Genomic DNA, 24533 nt, shown 5'->3' on the forward strand with positions numbered 1-24533 from the left:
CATTGTGTTTCGAGCCACTAACATGATAGCCATAATTATTATTATTATTTTGGATTTGATATCCCACTTTATCACTACCCGAAGGAGTCTCAAAGCGGCTAACAATCTCCTTTCCCCTCCTCCCCCACAACAAACACCCTGTGAGGTGAGTGGGGCTGAGAGACTTCAAAGAAGCATGAGTAGCCCAAGGTCACCCAGCAGCTGCATGTGGAGGAGCGGAGACGCGAACCCGGTTCCCCAGATTAGGAGTCTACCGCTCTTAACCGCTACACCACACTGGCTCACAATATTGGGATCCAATATTGTGCTGGCTGTGTTAGAATGTTACACAAAAGTGTGTGTGTGTGTGTGTGTTGCTGTCTGTATAACAGGAACAGGGGAAGATAGTGTTGTCCGCTTCAGACTTGAAAGAATTTCTGTCCCTCAGATGACTTGTGCTGTTTGGATTGGCCTGCTGTGTTGGCCTTAAAAGATATTTGTAACCTGAAGTGAAAAGCAGAAAGACTCCTTTTCCTAGCTAATATTTAACTAGTACAATGCGCTAGAGTTTGTATGTATGGTGTTTCCTGAGGAATCTGTCGGCTAAAGTTACCATTTCATGTTGTAGCTGTCAGTAAAGGAAAAGTTCAGTACAGTCATACCTCGTGTTGCGTCCACTTCAGGTTGTGTCTTTTCAGCTTGCGAACGCAGCAACCCCGGACGTGTTTACTTCCAGGTTTCGCCGCATGCGCAGAAGCGCCGCTCTGGTTGCAGACTTTTTGGGGTGCGAACGGCACCCCAGAACGAATCGTGTCCGCAACCAGAGGTACCACTGTACTGTCATTGGGGGCTCAGGTGACCTGGATGGCTGAGAATACCCTTTTCCAGCTACAGCTGGTTCACTAGCTCTGGTCCCTTTTGTGTGTGTGTGTGTGCACACACACACACACTCCACACACTATCCAGGCAAGCAAGAGATGTTATCACAAGTTAAGGACACATTCCAGCCATATCAATGCACTCCTGGAGGGCCTGCAGTCCCGTGAAGGATGTGGCCTGGGGAAGAGTCCCAAGGTGCAGAAACGGATGCCTGGAGAATATGAGGTAACCCATTCTTGCATTATAGCAGGGTTTCCCAAACTTGGGTCTCCAGCTGGTTTTGGACTACAATTCCCACCATCCCTAGCTAGCAGGACCAGTAGTCAGGAATGATGGGAATTGTAGTCCAACAGCAACTGGAGACCCAAGTTTGGGAAACCCTGGTTGAGAAGAAAGAGAAAGGTGACAGTTTGCCCAAGAAAATTATGACAATTTACCAAGGGTCAAACTGAAAAGCAGCACACTTCAAGCTAAATATGAGGAAATAACTTCCTCAGTAATAGTTTGGGGATTTTGTAACAAGATAACCAGTTCCACAAAATGTTGAAGCACCTTCCCTAAAGAATTTGAGGGTGGGGGGTTGTCTTGGGGGAATAAATAAAGATGTCGAAACAGTTTAGAAATGGGTGATCATTAACAACACCTATTAGTAAAGGCTGGCATTTCAAAGGGAGAACCAGCTCCTTCTATAAATTAGCTCCTCTTCCAAGTAGTTTGCTTTCCCCATATTTATGCTTAGATTTTGAGGAAATAATTCATCCACATTGGTAGGAGCCTTTATACAGGGTCCTAAACATGCTTGATGCAAATGCATATACACCAACCTCTCTAAGGATGTCAAACACAAATCCTTTTTTAAACATTCAGTTATTTTAAAGTGAATCATACATATTTTAGTTAGTAAATGAATACACATATTTAATAAGTCAAAAAAAAGTATAAGGTTGAGTATTGCCTTAAAAACTTGTTATCCCAGAACATCCGCAACATAAGCCATCTCTCTTAAAAACAAATTCTGCTGGGTTTTTTTCATTACTTGTTCTTATGAATCTGGATTGTTGCTGTTTTAATTGTGCAACTTTAAAAGGACAGCAGATAAGATCTAGGGTCTAAATCTAGCAATGCTGATCCATGTTTTCTTAAAGAGTTGTGGAGGAAGGACATCACAACCAATTGGGTGGTTATGCATGAATTGTTGTCAAAGTCCCATTTCCTCCTGCTGAGCTTGTTGAGTAGGTCTAGGGCCTTTTATTTTCCATATTGTGCCTTTGCTGGTGCTGTTGTGTACACCATAAATGTAAAGCACTCCGCACAAGAATCCTGGCAACTGTAGTTTACCCTTCAAAGAGCTACAATTCCCAACAAACTACAGCTGTCAGGATTCTTTGGGGGACATGCTCTTAAATGTATGGGGTGCATTTTTATAAGTAATGGTGCATTTTTTTGAATTATTTTGTTTAAGGTGTCTGTTGTTGCTTCTCTTTTCTGTGCAATGCTTACAGATTTTTTATATATATATTAAGCAGTATAAAAATTAAATAACCAATCCATCAAAACCCACCCCAATGCAGACATCACAGATAAGCAAATCCTTATATTGGCAGGTGTGTAAAATAATCCACCCTTGTTGGTAGAAGCCTATGCTGGGAGTTGGAGTAGCTGCTTTGGAAGCCAATAATCAGGTCCAGAATTGGCCACAACATTCACTTACGGACTCATTGTTAAAACGGTTTTTATGGAAGGCAATCTCTCGGCTATGAGTGATCGCCAAAGAAGAAGATGCTGGGTGGGAGCATGTTAGAGCATTTTATAGAGCATGCAATCCTTCGGATAGACTTTTAATAATATATTTGAAACACAATCTTTCCCCTCATATAATTCTGAGCGATGTAGTTCACACCTCTCAGTTACAGTTCCCAACAACCCTTAAACTACAGTGCCCATAATTCTTTGGGGAAAAGGAATGTGCTTGGAATGTGTGTTAAAGGTATACTGGGAGAATAGGCAATTTCAGTGGTCTCCAGCACGCCTCTGCTGGCCTTCGGCCGACTTTCTGCAGGAGCCCCAATAACACCTGGATTTTGGAATTTGGAATTTGTTGTTCCCTGGCTGGCTGGCTGTCGAAGCGCACGATTTCCTGTCAGGGCTGCGCAGAGGATCCATTGCGAGGATCCTCGCTGCAGTGTGGATATACTGTACAGAGAAAGCGCGGGCCGCTCACCCGGTCCGTCGCCTTCCTTAAAAGTTGGGGCAGTTCTTTTGTGGCAGTGTTAAGCCTTCCTGCCTTGTGCAAACCCACAGAGGGGGGGGGGGCGCTTTCTCTTCCTGCTACGACAACTATAAGCTCTCAGGGAGAAGGGCCCGGAAAGCGGCCGCGCAGTCCGAGCAACAGCGACAAGGCTCCCGGGCAGGAAAAGAGCGTCTTCTCTGCTAAAAGAAAAAAGAAAAAGAGTCCCCTACAGGCTCGGAAAACAGGCGCCTTTCCTATTTCTACACTCCCAGTTTGCTGAGCGGCGGAAGAATTAAGGAGGCGGAGATTCGAGGAAGAGGGCGGTGCCTCTGCCCAGCATTGGCCCTGTGGCGAAAGACGGGGCTGAATGCAGCAAGCGCACGTAGCTAGTCCTCAGGAGGGTCGAGGAGGAACGACGGTGCCTGGAGAGTTAGGCGCACAGGCACCGTTTGGTCGCTCCTCTGAGGGGGCGCGCGGCTTTTGCCACCCTCTTGGGCGGAACCAGTTGGCCACGGAACTGGGGGGTGGGGGGTGGGGGTGGAGAAGCTCTACATTGTTCGTTAGGGAGGAGGGGTCTCCGCCTAGGCAACCCCTTGCGCTGTGGTCGCGTCGGGTGCCTGCTTTGCATCCAGGTGCGTCCAGGTAGGGCAGCGCGAGGCACCTGTTCCGTCGGACTCCTCGCTGGTCCTCGAAGGTAAGCTACCATTCCCTCCTCCTTAGGAGACAGCCCTAGACCTTAGTCTCAGGAGGGTCAAATGAGCTAGCAGCACTACTGCTAGTGCCTCTGAGCATGTTTAAAGTGTATTTCCATCCGTGTTGGGCAGGTTGAGCTCTATCTACTCCAGATGAAGTTTCACCACCAAAAGTGCTTCAGAGCATGTGTGGCGGGAGAGCGAAAGAGAAATGCATAAAATAAGTGAAATGAAGAAAGCACCCCTGAATACTGTTGGAGCTCATTTTCCCCCAGTTGTCTGTGTGCTGGGCTACATATCTGGGATGGGAGCAAGACACTGCATATTTCTTTAGCACCTGAGCCATACTGCACCTTTTAGTGCCCCTAGTTTGGTGAAGGAACATGGAGGTGTTTGGGGCGTAGTAAAATGCTGTTTTAAGAACAGCCCACTGTTTTAAGTAAGATTTGGTAACCGTACCATGAAGGGAAATGGCCACAATGATTTAAGCAGAACGCTTCTGCCTTAGATTGCAAAATGCCCATTGGTAAACTTAAGGATTTCGCAACACTCGAATCTTCCAGCGTTCAGCTTCATTGGATGGCCACGAGTTCTAGCATTTGATAGAGTTATACTATCCCCTTTCTCCATACCATGCATAATTTTGTAAAACTCTATGAAGTCACTTCTTACTTTATCTCTTAACCTTTTCTCTTACCTTTTCTAAAAAGCCCCAAATGCTGCAACCTTTCCTCACTGGGGAAGTTACTCCATCCTCTTGATCACTTGGGTTGCCCTTTTCTGAACCTTTTCTAACTCTACAATCTCCTTTTCGAGGTGAAGGGGAAAGAAGTGCGCACACTACACAGTATTCCAAATGTGGTTGCAACTATAGGTTTGTATAGCGGCATTATGATAGCAACAGTTTTATTTTTCGGTTCGCTTCCTACTGATTCGTAGCTTGGAGTTTGCCTTTTTCTCATCTGCCATGTTAGCTTCTTCAAGTTCTCTACTACAACCCCAAGATCCTGGTCACTTGTTTACATTGAATTTGTCATTTTACCACCCATTCACTCAGTTGGGAGAGGTCCTTTTGGAGCTCTCCACAATCTCTTTTTGTTTTAGCAACCCTGAGCAATTTAGTATCAGCAGCAAATTTGGCCGCCTCACAGCTAACCCCTAACTCGTTTATGAATACGTTTAAAAGCACAGGTCCCAATACTGGTTCTTGGTTGATTCCACTTTCTACATCTCTCCATTCAGAGAACTGTCCATTTATTCCTACTTAGTTTTTCCTGCTGCTTAACCAATTCCTGATCCACAAGAGGACTTGCCTCTTGTTCCATGACTATTGGAACAGTGTCTTCAGAGTTGTTATTTTTATATCAAATTTTGCTCCATCCTAAACAATACCATACATATCAACCAACCTGGGTTGCTGGATGGACTTCAGGCCAAACGCCGCTAGTTGTTTAAGGTACTGGTGATTTATTTTGTTTTTTTTAACCTACATCAGCTGCAAAAGGTGTGGACAGCTGATGAAGTAGAGAGTTTTCTTAGCAGACTTCCCTTTAAAATCAGCTGTCACTACCCCAAGCTGCTCTTTTCCCCCATTGAGTCAATCACCCATCTCCTACTACCCTCCCTAGAAAAACCCCGCCCTCCCACCAGGGGCGTAAGAAGATAGGGGCAGTGGGGGCGGCGCCCCGGGTGGCGCGATCCCAGGGGAGCCATCACGGCTGCCCGCCCCTCCCCCAAAACTCGCGCCCCGCCCTGCCCCCAGAACATGTGCCACGTCCCTGGGGGTAGTGTGCCTGCTCTCCACCCCCGGTGGCGGAGCATGAAGCTCCGCCACTGCCTCCCACTATATATAAAGTCTGGTGACTTCTGTTTCAGTGTGTCTGAAGAAGTGTGCATGCACATGAAAGCTTATACCAAAAACAAACTTAGTTGGTCTCTAAGGTGCTACTGGACAATATATAATCGACTGTGTCAGACCAACGGCTACCTACCTAAATCTTTCCCCATGAGGAAAGTGATGCAAGGACCTGTTGTCTTTTTTCTGCATGAGGGAAAAGGCGGGGAGGGTGGTGGTGTTTAGTGGGAGAAAATGTCAGAGGCAAGAAGCTGCTCACCTGATGTCAGTTTCCCACTGAAGCAGATTGCAGACCCTGCAGCTGTTTGGGACAAAAAGAGAAAGAAAGAAAGGCAGGCATGTTAAGAGTAAACAAGGCACAAGGCAGAGTCTGGTCTTTTTGGTGATTGTTGCATTTGTTTATATAATATTATTAGTAGAGGCTATTACACTGCTCGACAATAAATCATGTGCATGTAAATATTGGAACCCATTTAATCTATTCTTGTGTTTACTTTAAGCTGTTTTTTTATAGTTCTGTAGTTCTTATCATTTTGTAATTATTTGTCTGGTTTTACTTTTTCATATTTTTTTCCATTGCATGCAGTATCTGTGCCCACACAGGGGAGGGTGGTCATATTGGCTTTCAAGGTTGAGGAGCCTATGTCTCTCCATATGTCATTGGAGCCTAATTCCCACCATCTCTGGCCCTTGGCCATGCAGGCTGGGTTTGATGAGACAACATCTGGAGTCCAACAACAACTGGAAGGCCACAGGTTCCTTACCTCTGCTCTATGGAAGTTTTTGATCAAAACATGAAAGGGAAGCGAATCTTATCTTGCTGGCTCATCACAGTAAACTGAGAATTGCAGAAGTTAAACTTGCTGGATTGTTCTTTCCTGCTGGCTTCTAAGAGAGGGATGATTTATGCAGCCTTTGGGAGTGTGGAAGAACACATACGAATGGCTAGAGAACTGAATGTTCTTCTGTAGATGCAGCTTGATACTGAAAGGTCATATTTCAAACCTTTTTGGAGATTGGGTACAGAGTGTTAATATATGAAAACACAGCATCTCTATTGTAGACTCTGACATCCAGTTGATTTTGTTTAAACCCATTATTCAAGCTTTTGTCCAGTGGTTCTTCATGTCCCCTAAAATGGGAAAATATTGGCCTTCTCTTATTATGCTGAGGGCCTAAGTTACTAGCACAAGTTCAAGAGGTTAAGCAGGGTTCAGACCCCAGAGCCACCTTCCCTTATGGGCAGCCACCTGAGAGGCACTTGACAGAGGTGGGTGGGCCCAGAGGCAAACGTGTATGGGGGCATGAAAACACTACCTTTGTACAGTGTACTAGTTTCTACACACTCTTCTCTGTCCGCCATCCAAACTAGGCATGATCGGAGTTCAAGGACACATTCCATCTGCACAAAAAGACCAGGGTGCAAAGTGTGTCTGTGAGGAGTGTGGCCTGCGAAGAGGTCTGAGGACCAGACAGATATTTATTTATTATTTATATATTTTTTCATCTATTTCTATTACTTTATTGTCAGTGTACCACTTGTTTACAGTGAGATTAAACAAGTCCCCCCCCCCAAGCAGTCTCTCAGTCCTTGTTACACTCTGTGTGCTGTCGTATGACCAGCGAAATTTATATCACACCTTTCTCCCACATGGGAATTCAAGGCAGCTCATTTTAAATTTCAATCCGACATTAGTAGAGGTAATATTCCTTTACAATATTTTTCCACGTATATTTTGTATTTTCCCCACTTTGCAGCAAAATTTTGCTTTGATTTGCCTCGTATATTATTGGTTAGAATGGCCATTTCCGCATTTTAAAATGTGGCGGGACGGTAGAAATCTTGACAGCAAAATATTGGCGCACTAAGAAATAAGAACGCATCCGATATTTGACGTAGACAAGTGCATTGTGTTATGTACGTTCAAAGTTAAGACGAACAAAATGCATCGGGGAAAGACAGGAAGTTCGAGGAATGAAACAAAATTAAATATAAGAGGCAGTTATTAGGCCCACCTCCTTATCCCACTCCTTAATGTTGAGGGAGAGGATGGTGGACGGGCGGGGATGGGGGAGGGAAAGGGAGGGGTGGGGGTAACGATTATTTTCATTTAATGTATCAAAACGTTGTGGATATATTTTGGATTTTGACTGTGAGTTTCTTTATGTTTCTCCTTCTTTTCTTCTTCCTCCTTTTTCTTTTCCTCTTTTTATTCTTTTTATCTTTCGTTTTTTTTTGTAAAGGTTGTTTTGTAATAATGTTGTATCTTTATTGAAAACACACATGTACATATTGAAACGTTTTGCAATAAAAATTCTAAAAAAAGGGAATTCAAGGCAGCTCACAACATTTAAGAACAACATTGTAAAATACAAAGTTTATAAAAACACACTACTGAAAAGCAATAATTAAAGCACACCAAAACATGTTAAAATGCTAGCAGTTAAAATGCAGTTTGCCCTAACTGCAACCCTGTGAGCGGCATCATCTGCTCCTGAATTATCAAAAGCCTATCTGAATAGGAAGTTGCTATCCTGCTGCAGAAGGACAGCGAAGACGGAGCCAATCCAGCCTCTCTTGGGTGGGAATTCCACTAAATGGGAGCAGCCACAGAAAAGGCTCGCTCTTGTTTCACCACCAACTGTGCTTTTGATGCCTATGGATCCAAGAGAAGGTGCTTACCTGAGGATCTTAGCACCCAGGCAGCTCCTTTCAGGCAGCCTGGGCCCAAGCCATATAGGTCATAACCAGCACTTTGAATTGTGCCCAGAAACAGACCAGTAGCCAGTTAAGTTGTTTTAACAAGGGAGCTATGTGATCCCTGTAAGTGGCCCCAGTCAGCACCCTGGCTGCAGCAGTCTAGACCAGTGGTTCCCAACAGGTGGTCCGGGGACCCCCAGGGGTCCGCGAGCTATGCCAGAGGGGTCCGCAAGATGCTATTAGAATAAAAAATATATTAAATTTATTTCGTATGATAACAGATTTTTGGTTTTGGCCGCTTCCTGCATGAGCAGAGTCTAGCGCAAAACTAGAATTAGATGAGGCAGTAGTTCTGCTGTATACTGACAGGACGTAGGGTTGCCAGACTCAATAGAGGACAGGACTTCTGTGCCTTTAATTGCCCTGCTCTCTTATGAGTCTGGAAACCTTAAAGAGAAACCAGCAGACCCTTTGTTTGATTTCCAAGCAAAGGGTCTGCTGGTTTCTCTTTAAGGTTTCCAGACTCAAAAGAGAGCAAGGCAATTAAAGGCACAGAAGTCCTGTCCTCTATTGAGTCTGGCAATCCTAGACAGGAGTCCTTAGGTGAATCCTTCCCTTGATCTCATGTTTCCTTGGTTTGTGCCCTAAAGTTATACCTTAGCTTTATCGTGTATTGATGTGCTTTGCCAATGAATTTAACTTAAGGGTAGCACTTGGACAAGGAGCAGCTGTTGTTCAATTCTGCTTCCGTTACAGAGGAAACTGTAATTGGGTAATGTACAGAACAAACTTACTAACCAGAATTTCAACAAGTTACAATAATACAGGTAACATCTTTGCAGCTGATGAAAAAGAAAGACAGTACTGTAACTTGTTTCTTTTGGGTGTTCCACATTACATCCTTAAGACAACTTCCTAGTATTGTTCAATGTGTTTATTAAAGGGGAAGCATTCAGATGGGTTTGTCAGTGAGAACCAGGAACAATACAAATTCAGTGTCTGAGTAAACCATTCCAGATAGGTATCAGTGTCAGTCAATTTTTATTGCATTATCAATTGGTCAGAATTTTCTCATGCTTTCAAATCACTTCTGTGTTTGTTAGTCAAGGGAAGTGAAAAGATTTTGGTGAAGCCTTGAAATTTTACCCAGCCACATCCCTAGCACTTGAAAGTTCAGCAGGCAATGCTGACCCACTTTCAAGCCTATTTTCCTCAACCTTAACGACCGCAAAGTTGCTCCTTTAAAATAGAATAATTTTATTACTGTTTGTAACATTTTTTTCCAGCACTTCTTATTTTCATACACCACTTAGTGATTTGCAACAATTTGAATGCTTTTTGCTTGAGAACTAGTGTTTTACTCATACTGTATGAAGAAATAACTGGATATTTTGTATCACATCTTGCTGTTTGGTTGACCACAATTACTGTAATTGGGTGATAGCCCCTAAGTATAAAATACATGTAATCTGGAATAGCTAGACTACCATGAGTGTTCATTGTTGTGTGAGTGTTTTTAATCTCGTCAGCTATTACCTTTCGCGCCGCTAATCCTGGATCCTTGCATAATATAAATAATTTCTTTTGCAAAGCTAGACAAAAACCTGCTGTATTCTTAGCTCTTGAAGGCATAGCAACTATCTGATTTCTTTTAACTGTTTAATTTAAGGATTGGCGCTCAAATCACACCTGCACAAAGAGACAGGGCATGTTTGGACTTTTTAAGTATTTAAATCCCCAAATACGGGATGTTATCCAATGCAATAGATGTGCACTAGCAGAACATAACTTTTCCCTCCTCTCTTCTCCCCCGCAGCCCCCCTGTGCTCTGCTGAACTCTCAAAATCAGTTCCAGAGCCGTACATTATCCAGCCTTGAATGACTTGTATGTACTGGAGGGGGGGGAGGAATTTAAAACTATGGTGTGCTTGTTGCATTCTGACCCTATGTCCTTCAAACCAAATTTATTAATCAAGTGTAGAAATTGAAGTTCCCCTTACAATGTATAATAATAATAAATAATAATAATAATAATTAATAAAATTTTATTTATACTCTGCCCTTCCCGGTCCAGAAACTGGGCTCAGGGCAGCTAACAACAAATATAAAACATTGATTAAAAATGACTTAAAAACAGCTTAGAAACAACATAAAGTACAATAGAAATGTAGCATCGCCAGGGCTAACTGACCAAGCTGCTATGGCCAGCAAGGAGACCAGGGAAGTATTTAGATGTGGGGACCCAGAAAGGTTTCTTCATAGAAAAAGGGAAGGGAAAAGGGAATGGAGGATCAGGCTAAATTGAAGGCCAGGTGGCCAACTCTGTCTTACAGGCCCTGCAGAAGGAGAGCAAGGCCCGCAGGGCCCTAGTCTCATGGGACAGAGCATTCCACCAGGTTGGTGCCATCACTGAAAAGGCCCTGGTTTTACATTTCCCTTTAATGTAATTTTGACGTGCCTTTACTAATAGTGCAGGATCCAGTCCTTTCCAATTCAAACCACCCCCACTCCCAAATCAAATCATCTGCTTGAAGTTTGCTAAATCTCTGGAATATTTTAGATAGGAAACCAATTTGACTCATACTGTGTGCATAAAGTGTCCCTGTTGTTAGATCCCTTTTAACCATGTCACATTCCAGTTAAAAAAAGAAAACTGTTCTCTGGGTCACACTGGATTTTTTTTTTAATCTCAGAAGGATGATAAGGTGCCTTTAATACAGGCATAGGCAAACGCCGGCTCTCCAGATGTTTGGGACTACAATTCCCATCATCCCTAGCTAACAGGACCAGTGGTCAGGGATGATGGGAATTGTAGTCCCAAACATCTGGAGGGCCAGAGTTTGCCTGTGCCTGCTTTAATACTTTTCTCTTTAGTGGGGAATGAGAACGTAGGGCCTGGCAGGACTTTGACTGTTGCAATGTGAGCTGTGCATTCCTGCCAATATTTGTGGGAGCAGGACAAATGGTCCTCCTGTTTGCTAGGGGCAGATACGATCCACTGGCTGAAAGGTCACCTATTAACTGGGGGAACCTTAGCCCCACCCAAAGCAGATCTGGCAAGTAGCCGATTCCCTGTATGGAAACAGGAGCAGCAGTGGATCAACATCGGGGTGAGTAATCTTTTTCGGTCAAAGTACTGCATTCCCCTTCTGGGCAACTTTTCCATAGGCCACATATCAGTAGTGGGCAGGGCCACAGGCAAAAGCGAGCAAAAAAATACACCTCTCTTCTCCAGCCAGGCAAAATTACATGAGGGTGTGAAGCAGAGCTGCTGAGGGATGCAACTGGTGGAGGTAGTGTGGCTGAAGAGAGTGAAGGGCCAGATTGAGAGGCACAGAGGGCCACATTCATGTCCCAAGCCTGGGATTCTCCACTTTGAATAACAGCATAGGATTGTTGTACAGATGGGTGAGATTCGTAGGGGTTGATACTTACCACACTCCTTAAGCCTTTAGATCAGGCTGGACTATATTTCTGGACAATTAAAAGGTTGCTCTCAGTGGATATTTGAGATCAGGTTTCTGACTTCTACACTGGATATTTCTCTTCAGCAAATGTGTGTACTAATTTACTTGTTCTTTGTTTGAGATTCATTTATAAACACCTGAATCAAACAACTGCCAAGTGGCATAGAGAGAGAGGGAAAGAGGGAGAAAAATCAGTTACATAGATCAGCAACCTTTAAAAATAAGTATATGTGGCTAAATTATGTGCCTGGAAAAGTTTTAGCAGGTATCTAAAACAGGATTGCGAGGGTGCCTGCCTAAGGTTAAAGTTATCACCATAAAACATGCTGTAATATAGCTAAACAGAACCTTTCCGCTACTTAAGAATATGAGCTATATAACTGTATAAATTCTTAAATACTATATGACAGCTTTACTGTTTCAGAAAATAGTACAAGTTACATAGCTCATTTAATTGCTCAATTTGCTCATGATTTGTATGAAGCTATATTAGGAAGGATGGGGACTAAATGTTAATCAGATACAATAACACAAGTGTGTGTGTGTGTGTGTGTGTGTGTGTGTGTGTGTGTGTGGTGTGAATATGGCATTTAATTTCTCTACCTCTCCCTCCACCCCCTTTTCTGTCTCTGCATTTGCAAGTCACTGAGCAAGATCACGGGCATGTCAAGAACCCAGACCAATTTCAGTAACAAGATCAAGTAGTTATTAGGCAGAATGGTTTTAAATTGTTGTTAATTTTTCTTGCTGGCATTTTTTTTTTTTTTTTTTGGTAAACCACTTTGAGGTTGTCTGAATTTTACGGGGTGGGGAAAAATAAATTCCCTTCCCCACCCTATGTTTATTTTTATTTTTTTGGAATGGAAACAGTCTAACTCAGCCTGAGGCACCAAGAATATATGATAATGTTAAGTCTCATTACATCTTTGATATTGGAAAGGATGGCATCAGTATATTGGTTTGGTTATAATATTGTCTTTTGGTTGCAAACAGTATTGTGTATTTGTTATAGTTTGTGGTGAGACTGTTTTAAGAATCAGGGACAAGTAATTACTAGTCTGAACCACCCTGAGACCTCTGGGTATAGGGCGGTATATAAATTCTAATACAGTGGAACCTTGGTTTATGAACACCTCGGTTTATGAATTTTCGGTTTACGAACGCTGCGGACCCATCTGGAACGGATTAATTCACTTTCCATTACTTTCAATGGGAAAGTTCGCTTCAGTTTATGAACGCTTCAGTTTATGAACAGACTTCCGGAACCAATTACACCCATGCTTTGGGTTAAGTACGCTTCAGGTTGAGTACTCCGCGGACCCGTCTGGAACAGATTAATCCACTTTCCATTACTTTCAATGGGAAAGTTCGCTTCAGTTTATGAACGCTTCAGTTTATGAACAGACTTTCGGAACCAATTGTGCTCATAAACTGAGGTTCCACTGTAATAAGAATAAGAATAGTTTTTGTTTTTTAACTGAAAAGCATGCTGGAAGGCAAAGATTTTGAAGAGAGTACAGTGGTACTTCGGGTTAAGAACTTAATTCGTTCCAGAGGTCTGTTCTTAACCTGAAACTGTTCTTAACCTGTTAATGCGGTTAACCATTAGTTAATGCGGCCGCTGCGCAATTTCTGTTCTCATCCTGAAGCAAAGTTCTTAACCCGAGGTACTGTTTCTGGAAACAAAATAGAAAAATTCCTTCCAGTAGCACCTTAGAGACCAACTAACCTTGTCATTGGTATGAGTTTTCGTGTGCAAGGACACTTCTTTAGATACACTGAAACAGAAGTCACCAGACCCTTATATATAGTGAGAGGGTGGGGAGGGGTATTACTCAGAAGGGTGGTGGGAATGGGTGATTGGCTGATAGGTGTGGTAAACCTGTTGATGACTGTTACTATTTCTGGGTTAGTGGAGTCTGTAACCCGAAGCGTCTGTAATCCAGGTACCACTGTAATGGCAATGGGTTAAGGAGAAGGGGAGGAGGAATCCCTACTAGCTGCTTTCTTGCTCAAAGTTCCCTGCAGCTTCTTTTCCAGATGCGCATTTACAAGTGTAATATAGGCAGCTTCCTATTTATGCAGCGATTACATTCTGAGGCACAGGGTGCATTAGCAGGATGTGTGTAAGGCCCCCCCCACCTCGTTCTGCCCCTGCCCTGACCCCTTGTGCTGAAAACATCATACACATATCGATCATGGACAAGTAGGGAGGGGCCTGTACACATCTCAGATCTGCAGGGGAACCAGCTAGGTTTGGAACTATTTTGAGCAGAAGAGCTGTCGGGATAAGTCTTGGTGGGTGCGCATGCACACATCCCCACACTATGCTGCCACTCCTTTTTTCAAAACCCAACCTCCTGAGGCTGCTTTTCTTTTCTTTTTACCCATCCCCATTCAGAATGCCCATGCAAAAAGGACCTGTTTGACACCTGCTGTTGCTTAAGCAATGGAAGATAGAGTTGGTGAAAGGGAAGGAACTGGGCAGACACCCAGTTGCACATGCTTCCCAGCTCTCCTGTGGGGGCAGGGAAGGGGGGCAGTAAAGCTGAAGTCACTGTTGGCTTAGAACAGCTTGGTTCTGGTTGTGTCTTGTGCAAACAGTGCAGGTCAGTTTTTACAAGCTCAGCAGTATGCCAAGTTCCTCTTTGTGTGCGTCTGTGGTTTCTTCAGTGTCACTAATTTATGGCACTCTAGAAATGCTTTCGACCACATCTAGATCTTCAGCTTGATGTTTTTGAGCAGGGGTAGCCAAGGTGATAACCCCACCACCCTTGTTGTTGGACCATCAGGCCCAACCCTCCATGGCCGATGGTCAGGGATGACGGGAATTGTAATCCATCAACATCTGGAGGGCACTATGTTGGCTGTCTTTGTTCTTTGAGGCTGTACTCCCACTAATAATATTTTCACTGGGGGACAAGGAATCTTGTATTTCATGTCTGGCATGGAAGCCTTGCCAAGAACAGCATGTACATTAAGGATGTACATCAAAGGTGGTGAGTGTTGATGGGCAGCCTTAGTTCACACAGAGACTGCTGAATCTGTAGGTGGAGGCCTCCTGCTTGCACAAGAATAAGCCATGTGGATGAGACCCCCATATATATTTGTAACTTGCATATTTGCAAATAAACACAAATATTGCAAAGCACCAACCAGCCTCCAGTGACCTCCATCCAAAGAAAACCAAACACAGGTAGTGTTATCATTGGGCTATGCATAACATCAGGTAACAACCAGCATCTTGAATTGATTACTGAGTTCATGTGTTCAATCTCCATTAACCCATCTGATATGCATCCATAAATTGCAGTTGTCAGAGAATCACCTTGTCCATAGTTGTTGTTTTTAAATGAGTTTGGGACAGTAAACCTTTGGTTTTTTTTAATATGATGAGGTTGACAATTTATGCTTTTTAGGCTGTTGGGATATCCTCCTTTTACCTTGCAGCTGATAAGGAGAAAATGTGGCCTTTCAGGTGCCATCTGGGTTACATTTTCCATCACCACTGCATTGGCATGTTGACTGGGGATGGATGGAATTTGCACATTGGAGAAATGGGAGTCCCTGTAAAAAAAAAAGGAGAGAGAACTTCTGCTATCAGGTTTTTAATAGCCAAAATGGACAATGAAGTGTCTGGTTGCCCATATATTCCCCAAAACCCTTCTCCGTGCTGGTGGTGGCTTTGGATTAAACCTAATCTGAGGTTAGAGCCATTCCAAATATGCTGTCCAGATTAGCAGTAAAAAAGGCAGGTTGCTCTTTATTTTATCACAAATATAAACTCTTAAGTGATATCTGTACCAGTTCAAAAGACTGCAAACATTTCTAGTAATTAAACAACAACAACAACAACAGCAGCAGCACAAGCATTTGCCAAGCAGAAAACCTTTTGCAAAAAGCAGTCTGTGCAAGATGCTGGCAGCCCATTCTGTGAATGCAGCAGTTCAGTTAATTCAGTATCAATAATTCATGGCCCTGGCCTATTTGTTAATTACTGGCCCGTGGCCCAATTCTCCTCCCTGCTCCCCCCAAAAGCATACATTTATGGGATGGCTTGCAGGGATTTCGGTTCCACAGCAGTTTATGCTTATTAACTTTGAACACCATTATGCTGAAGGGGACAAAAAAATCCTCTGGTTTTCTGTCGTTTATTCCAGCTATAATCTCAGTAAACTCCTAAAAAAACAAAACTGGCTCTTCCTGTGCTGGCAAACGAGAGTGTTCTACACAAACTATTACATGCCCATTTACATGTTATGAGGAGCCTCTTTCTGTAGGTTCATCCCATGATAATGGCTTTAATGTTTAAAGCAGGGGTTGTTGCCATGGTGTCCTCCTGATGTTGTGAAGGACAACCCCCATCACCCACCTATGCTCGGATCCTGCTTTGGGGCTACCCATCAGCATCTGGTTGGCTACTGTGAGAACATAGTGCTGGACTACATGAACCAGGATGTCTTCTCTTATGTTCTCATCATTGAGAAGGCTGGTGGGAGTTTGTAGACTGCAACATCTGGAGGGCACTACATTTGCTATCCTTGGTTGAAAGGCCCACATCCATATACATGGGATCAACCACAGTGGTGTTTCTTCCACAATTCACATTCTTGGTGGGAAGCTTGTTTCTGTAGCAGGGTCCTCTTAGCCTTTAAACCACTAGCCCGAAGGGTCATCTTGAGCCCTGCTGGAATGCTGAAAGCAGTGTTGCCCAACCTGGTGCCTTCCAGATAGGTTGACCACAGTTGTCCATGCATTGGTGACCTCATGGTGGGATTATTGCAATGTACTCAATGTGGGGCTACCCTTGAGGGTTGGTTGGGAGTTTTGCAGCTGGTGCAGAACATGACTAGGTTGCTTGTGGGGACAAACTAGCATCAGCATATAAACATCCTGCTTGCATGATTTGCGCTGCCTACCAAACTGCTACTGGGACAAGTTCAAGGTACTTGGTACTAACATACAAGCTCCAGGATCTCTGGAGTGCACAAGGTTGGGCAAGGCTGCTTTAAGCACTCCAGAAGTGTTGCAAAATCATCTCTCTGCAACAATTTAAAGTGCTTCCATGATGCTTTAAGGGTATTTGGTGTGAATGTGACCATAGCTGCCAATGATTCATTTACTCATCCTTCATTTATTTGATTAATATTCCACTTAATATATATTGGGCTTCTTCTGGCCCAGCAGAAGGTATTTGTTGTTGTTTAGTCGTTTAGTCGTGTCCGACTCTTCGTGACCCCCATGGACCATAGCACGCCAGGCACTCCTGTCTTCCAGTGCCTCCCACAGTTTGGTCAAACTCATGTTCGTAGCTTCGAGAACACTGTCCAACCATCTCGTCCTCTGTCATCCCCTTCTCCTAGTGCCCTCAATCTTTCCCAACAGCAGGGTCTTTTCCAGGGAGTCTTCTCTTCTCATGAGGTGGCCAAAGTATTGGAGCCTCAGCTTCACGATCTGTCCTTCCAGTGACCACTCGGGGCTGATTTCCTTCAGAATGGATAGGTTTGATCTTCTTGCAGTCCATGGGACTCTCAAGAGTCTCCTCCAGCACCAAAATTCAAAAGCATCAATTCTTCGGAGATCAGCCTTCTTTATGGTCTAGCTCTCACTTCCATACATCACTAGTGGGAAAACCATAGCTTTAACTATACGGACCTTTGTTGGCAAGGTGATGTCTCTGCTTTTTAAGATGCTGTCTAGGTTTGTCATTGCTTTTCTCCCAAGAAGCAGGTGTCTTTTAATTTCGTGACTGCTGTCACCATCTGCAGTGATCAAGGAGCCCAAGAAAGTAAAATCTCTCCCTTCCTCCATTTCTTCCCCTTCTGGGGGGACCAGTGGCCATGATCTTGGTTTTTTTGATGTTGAGCTTCAGACCATATTTTGCGTTCTCCTCTTTCACCCTCATTAAAAGGTTCTCTAATTCCTCCTCACTTTCTGCCATCAAGGTTGTGTCATCTGCATACCTGAGGTTGTTGATATTTCTTCTGGCAATCTTAATTCCGGTTTGGGATTAATCCAGTCCAGCCTTTAAGTTAAATAAGCAGGAAGACAATATACAACTTTGTTGTACTCCTTTCCCAATTTTGAGCCAATCAGTTGTTCCATATCCAGTTCTAGGAAACATGAAAAGAATAATTTCTCCCAGCAGATTAGGGAAGTAGTACATTGTTAAATCCATTTTTGCACAGTAAAAAGGGCAAACTTAATAGCAAAGGAGAGGAGCCTGTAACATTGTGTGGTAGCAGTGCTGATTATTTTCAGTCCTGTTTAATTATTCAGCTCTGTATTATCTGTTGCTGGATTTATACCCTGCCATAAACATTTAGCTTGTGCAGGTGAGAAGCTTGTGCAAACAACTCATAATGAACTGAAAAGAGATAACAACTATCATGGGTGTGGGAAGCCCAGGATCCCAACCAACCCTTCCTTATCAGGAAGACATTGAGTCCTTCAGCCTCTTTGTTGTGTTCTTCCCCTCAGCCCAGCTACTTTATATATCCATCTGTCCTTTATCAACAACAAATTGTCACTGGTTTTTGTGTTAAATATATGCCATATGGTAATTTACGGACCTAATAGCCATTTGCACATAACAAAATATGTATTATATCAAAGTAATTGTTGAATTTATATTTTGGAAATGTACATCCAGGTTTTTTTCTTTAATTTTTTGGGGGCCCCAAGAGAGTGGGGCCCTAAGCTATAGCTTCTTTAGCTTATACATAAATCTGGCACTGCTCAGGACCTTCTGTGCAAACTTCCAGGGGCCACATGATCTCAGTAGGTGAGATCAGAGGCAAAAGAGATGCAGATTCTACCTTTTGCATAGCAGTTTAGTTTCTACGCACGGAAGCATGCATAACCATATCTGTCCTCCATTCAGCCCAGCAAGAGGCATTAGCAGAAGCTAAAAAATGCATTCCATCCAAGCAAAAGTGTGGCGTGGTGGTGGTGGGGCATGTGGTGTGTGGGGAATACAAGTTGGATAGGCCCAGAGATCTGCATTTGAGCCCTGGCCTAAGGTTCCTCATCCCTGATATATTGGACAGGTGGCCTTCAGCTACTGATGCACCCCCAGCTCCATCAACTTAGACCACTACCTTTGCTGGCTAGGAGTTGGGAGTCCAACAATATCTTGAAAGCCACTGGTTCCCCCAGCGCCTGAGTTATTGGCTATAATGACTAAACAGACGCACTCATCTTCAGATCTCATCCCTCCGGTCATCAACAGCAGAGAGTGCTCTATAAACTTTATACCCTGCTTATTCTGCTTAAATTGCACAGGGGCTTTGATGAGTAAGAACTGTACAAATCCCATTAAATTAAATAATGAGCTCAAAGGCATGTGGGTGGCCTCTGTTGGAAATAGGCTTTTGAGCTAGAAGAGCCTTTGGTTAGTTCTGGTAAAGCAAACTCTGTGTGCTGTTTAGCCCAGCCTTCTCTAGTCCTGTGTGAATTACAATGCTGTTTTTTCTCTCCTCTAGGACAAGAGCACAATGCTTCATGGTCACCTACTATTTCTCATTGGACTGACATTTGCATACAGAGAAATGAATGCAGATCCTCGGTGTGCCGTAACAGGCAGGCTTGTGAACTACGACTGGTGCAACTTCACAGAGGTTCCCCCTCTGCCTGAAAACATTGCTTTACTATCCCTAAATTTCAATTTCATCCAGCAAGTGAATGCCACATCCTTCCCACTGCTGGAGACATTGTTAGTTCTGTCACTTGGAAGCCAGCTGGTCTCTCCTGTCACAGTAGGAAAAAATGCTTTTAGGAATTTGCCAAACCTTCTGCAACTGGATTTAGCTTACAATAAAATGATTGTGCTGGATCCACAGGCTTTCAGGGGGCTGGGGAAGTTAAGTAACCTTCTGCTATACTATAATGATCTTAACGAAACCATTCTGGAAAAGGATTACTTTAAAGATTTGGTCTCTCTGGAATATCTGCACCTTGCATTCAATAAGATCACGAGGATTCGCCCTCACCCTTCATTGCGCAACATGCACAAGTTAATGATTCTGGACTTGAAATTAAACCGCATTGAGACCATATGTGAGGGAGACCTCTACAGCTTTCAAGGAAAAGCTTTCACATTGTTGAATCTTAATTCTAATGGTTTGTTTAAAGGAGATTCTCAAGACTGGGCAACTTGTGGCAATCCTTTCAAAAACATAGTCTTCAATACACTGGATGTTGGTAGCAATGGCTGGGATGTAAGAACAACCCAGCAATTCTGTGCAGCTATTCAGGGAACACCACTTGTGGGTTTGAAGATATCGCCTCACACCATGGGCTCATCGTTTGGCTTTAATAACATGCCAGACCCAAACAACAATACATTTGCAGGTTTGGCCCAGAGTGGCCTTCGCCTGCTTAATATTTCACATGGCTTTATCTTTTCTCTTCAGCCAGGTGTATTTCAATATCTTGGTGATCTGGAATTGCTGGATCTCAACTCAAATAAAATAAATAAAATTCAAAAAGGAGCATTCTTTGGTCTCCGGCGCCTACAACTCCTAGACCTGTCATACAATCTGCTCGGAGAACTCTTTGATGACACTTTTGACGGTCTTCAAAATGTGCATACTATAGCTCTGCAACACAATCATATTGGGGTGATCGATAGGGCTCCATTTAAAGGCTTGCCAAGCCTTCACACTGTGAACCTCAGCGACAATGCCCTAAAAGTAATCTTAACACTCCCAAGTCTCAGCTATGCTTTTTTAGGTGGCAACCGGATACAGTCTGGAGACTACAGTAAAATAGTGGCTATAAATTCAACATATGTTGACATGGGAGGAAACAGGATGGACAATCTGGGAGACCTCTATGAACTTCTCCGATATCCAGTTCCACAGTATATTTTGTTAAGAAATAACCGCTTCTCCTATTGCTACAGGTACAATGATATAGCAGAAGACAACCAGTTGCTCTACTTGGATCTTGGAGACAATATGTTGAAGCTTGTGTGGGAGAGAAGCTTGTGCTTGGATGTGTTCAAGGCGTTGTCCAAGCTTCAGGTCCTGCATCTCAATAATAACTATCTTAGTTTCCTTCCAGAGGGCATCTTTGATGGCCTGGTATCACTGGTTAGGCTTAACTTGGCTTCAAACCTCTTAACTTACATTTCTCACAGTGCCTTTCCTGTGAGCCTCAAGAACCTTGACTTATCCTCGAACCAGCTGCTTTATCCAGATCCTCAGCTCTTTGCAACTCTGGACAATCTGGATATCACCTATAACAGATTTTACTGTAATTGCTTCTTAAGCGACCTAATTGTGTGGCTGAACCAAACCAATGTCACCTTAGCTGGGTCACCAGATGAAAGGTTTTGTTTTGGACCCCCTGATCTTGCTGGCAAAACCCTTCATGAGTTTAATGTTGATGATTGCAATGAAGATAAGATATTGGAGCCTCTGCAGTTGTCGCTCTTCATTTTTACCACCGTTGCTGTGACCCTGTTCTTAACGGCGGTGATTGTTTTTGCTCGCTTTAGAGGAACTTGCTTCATTTGGTATAAGACTGTGGCAAGAGTATTCTTGAAGGAGCAACAGCCAGCGTTGCAGGAAGAGATCTATAGATACGATGCCTACATGTGCTACAGCAGCAAGGATTTTGAGTGGGTCCAAAACTCCTTGATAAGGCACCTAGACCTCCAGTATTCTGATAAAAACAAATTTGCTCTCTGCTTTGAAGAGCGAGATTTCTTGCCAGGAGAGGATCATATCAGCAACATTCGTGATGCCATTTGGAACTGTAGGAAAACGATTTGCATTGTGACGAAACAGTTTCTCAAGGATGGCTGGTGCGTCGAAGCTTTCAATTTTGCTCAGAGTCGGTATTTTTGTGACCTGAAAGACGTCCTCATAATGGTGGTGGCTGGATCGCTTTCCCAGTATCAGCTTATGAAGTATCAACCAGTCAGAGTGTTTTTGCAAAGGGGTCAATACTTGAGGTGGCCCGAAGACCCCCAAGATGTGGAGTGGTTTCTAAATGCACTTTCTCACCAAATGCTGAAGAAGAAGGAAGTGAAAAAGAAACAGAAGAAGAAGAAGAAGAAGAAACTCAAGAGGAGGAAATCAAAGACATTGGAAATGAATGTTATTACCATCTCTTAGTTGGCAATTCTAACTACCAGGCCATTGAAATGGCCGCATGCAGTTCCTTAAACACACTGAGCCCTAATCTCTCTACATGAGCGAGGCAAATCCTGCACTGGGAAGGCTGTGTGAGCACTCTGGAGATCTTCATGCCATTTCCTCCTTCACTGCCAAGACTTTCCAAAGATCAGTATGTTGCACCTGATGGAATCTTGCACATACCAGACTGAAATTGAAGGAAGTTTGCATGTTTATAGTAACAATTATGTGAGCTCCAACTATGTAAGCTTTTGTTGGTTGAAGGATTGTTAACCATAGAATTGCTTAGTTAAAGGGGAGGGGGAATCCACTACTTTGCCCATTGACCTGAAAACATATTGCCAATTGCACTACTGCCTTAGAGCACAGTGAAGTTCTCAAAGCTCTTTCCCGACTAGCTGTTCACATCAGCACAGCTTAATTAGGGTCCAATCCATTTCTGTTTGTGTACACACCAGTGGGCATTCATGGAACGAGGATGTCTTTACCCTAAAAAAAAAAGGTGTTCACACCTTGGCTGGAGACGAATTAGAAATGGCTCAGGGACTCCAATCACTGTGAAGCTGGTTTGGGAAACGATGCATCAAACCATAGTATCTTATAACAAAAGTATGGTATATGTATGCATGTTGGATAACATGAATATGTATTAAAAACCTGGCACTGAAAAGCAGTGTGAGTGCACAGCCTTAAACTGAAACATGAGATAGCTTTTCATTGTGACCTTTTCATATCTTAACAGAGGTGGTTACTCCTGCCTATCTCCTGTACAATATCAGTATTGAGTCAGTGAAAGATGGTGGCCTCTTTGGTCTTTCATTGCCCATCAAATGCGCAAGGCGCAGACACCTCCAGTGGGAAAGTGGCATTGTGATGGCAAACTCCGCTCCTCACCTATCTATGTTCATTACAATGTCCATAGGGAACACACACACCCGAGACACACTGTGGAATTCATCTTGGACGAATCAGGGCTGGAGCCTAGCCTGCTCTGCCCCACACTGATGTTTGTCATGTGTGGGGGAAAGCAACTAACAACTCTATATTAGAACTATTTTTATATGTCAACTACCTCAAGGTTTGAACTGGTTTAGAAACCAAGTTCAGCACCTCTTTTATTATATAGTGTACATAATACAGATTAAAACATAGTGACCATTACAAATTCCAGTGCCTGCCTGAATGTATTTCAAACAAACTACCTCAGAGCTTGAAGGACTGCACAGCAGGCAGAGGGACCCTGTGGCCTTCCAGATGTTGTTTGACTGCAGTCGCTGACTATTGGCTGTGCAGGCTGGAGCTGATGAGAGTCCGGCAACATCTGTAGGGTCACAGGTTCTTCGCCCCTCATGCGTACAGAAAGGGAAAATTCAAGCAATGTCCTTTGTCCTAAAGACATCAGGTTATTGTACATGTGCTTGAATGAATTTAAATGTTTAGGTTTTTTGGTTCAAGGCAGAAAACTTGGGACTGCTGCTTAATGTGAAGTTCTGAAATCTTAAGTGCATAACTGAGTTTAATGACTTCCGGAGGTGCTGTGCATCTATAGCTGGTATTAGTTATGCGATTCACAGATGTTCATTACCAGCTCGAAAGGGAATGGGAACTCAGGCTATCAGTCTTCATTTAGTTTCTATGAGAACAAAGGCTTGTCGCGCAGTGGCACCAGTTATTTGGAACACCGTTCCTGTTGAAATGAAGCTAGCGCCCTATGACTCTTGATATTCCATCGCCTGCTGAAAACCTTTTGAAGAGAGCTAATAACATTCGCTGTTGGTAATTTGTTTTTGTATTTTATGATCTTGCAATTTTATGATGGTTTATTGATTTTATGGTACACCTCCCTTATATGTGGTTTTAATGAGCTGCTGGCTTAGGAATGTTATTGGAAGTAAATAAAATGGAATAAATCAGTCTTGCCTGATATCAAGCCCTCCTCATTTGGGCTCCATAACTAACCCAGCATTTCTCCCAGGCAAATGAGTGAGCTGACAGACGACCCTCTTCTAGCAGTCCACTGTATTTCTGTGCTGAGCAGCAAGGAAACACAGACCCCATCCTCCACCCCCAGCCTGGGGTGCTTCATTCCTCCTCTGGCAGCCTGCTGCATTCCCATTATACTGGGCATAGAAGAGATAAAGTTGCCTTCCTTCCCTTCCCCACAGCAGCATCCTCTGCTGTGTTTCTATGCCAGATGTTCAGCACAGATATGCAGCACCAGAGCATGGAGCCACCCAAGCCTCAGCCACAGGCCCCTTGTTCTCTAAGCTGAGCATGCAGGTCGAGCCTTCACACAGAAGTGCAGTGGGCTGGTGGTGACCAAGGGCCAGAGCGACCCGTCCCTTCATCACCGGTCCTTTGCTGGATGGAGGAGTCAATAGAAGCTCCACCCATCGCATCCAGCATGGAAGCCGAGCAACCAGAAGCGAGAGGCAAAGAGGTAAAATAATCTATGCAGTGCTGGAGGTGTAAAAGTTTTATACAGGGTCGGTGGTTGTAAGAAGGATTGGATGTTTGGTTGGGGAAGAATAAGCAATTCAGGAAGCTTTAGGGGAGGACAGGTTTTCCGTCCACTAAACCGGTGG

General features: G+C 43.6%; 1 protein-coding gene across 2 annotated transcripts; it reads left to right on the plus strand.

Moving 5' to 3' along the window:
- Positions 1 to 3139: 3139 nt before the first annotated feature.
- TLR5 (toll like receptor 5) lies at positions 3140 to 23872 on the plus strand. Of its 2 annotated transcripts, none has more exons than XM_035111412.2 (2): positions 3140 to 3782; positions 19288 to 23872. In XM_035111412.2, exon 2 carries the CDS (start codon positions 19300 to 19302, stop codon positions 21925 to 21927), a length of 2628 nt encoding a protein of 875 aa, XP_034967303.2. In that variant the 5' UTR covers positions 3140 to 3782; positions 19288 to 19299; the 3' UTR covers positions 21928 to 23872. The 2 variants fall into 2 exon arrangements, with proteins under 2 accessions (XP_034967303.2, XP_060128965.1); XM_060272982.1 differs by lacking the exon at positions 3140 to 3782 and adding an exon at positions 11165 to 11446.
- Positions 23873 to 24533: the final 661 nt, after the last annotated feature.

The sequence above is a fragment of the Zootoca vivipara genome, chromosome 3 (assembly GCF_963506605.1).
Source record: "Zootoca vivipara chromosome 3, rZooViv1.1, whole genome shotgun sequence".
NCBI classification, from domain to species: domain Eukaryota; kingdom Metazoa; phylum Chordata; class Lepidosauria; order Squamata; family Lacertidae; genus Zootoca; species Zootoca vivipara.

Bases quoted from the DNA above. Each gene is read 5' to 3' on its own strand.
- TLR5 (XM_035111412.2), top strand. From the start codon at position 19,300: ATGCTTCATGGTCACCTACTATTTCTCATTGGACTGACATTTGCATAC.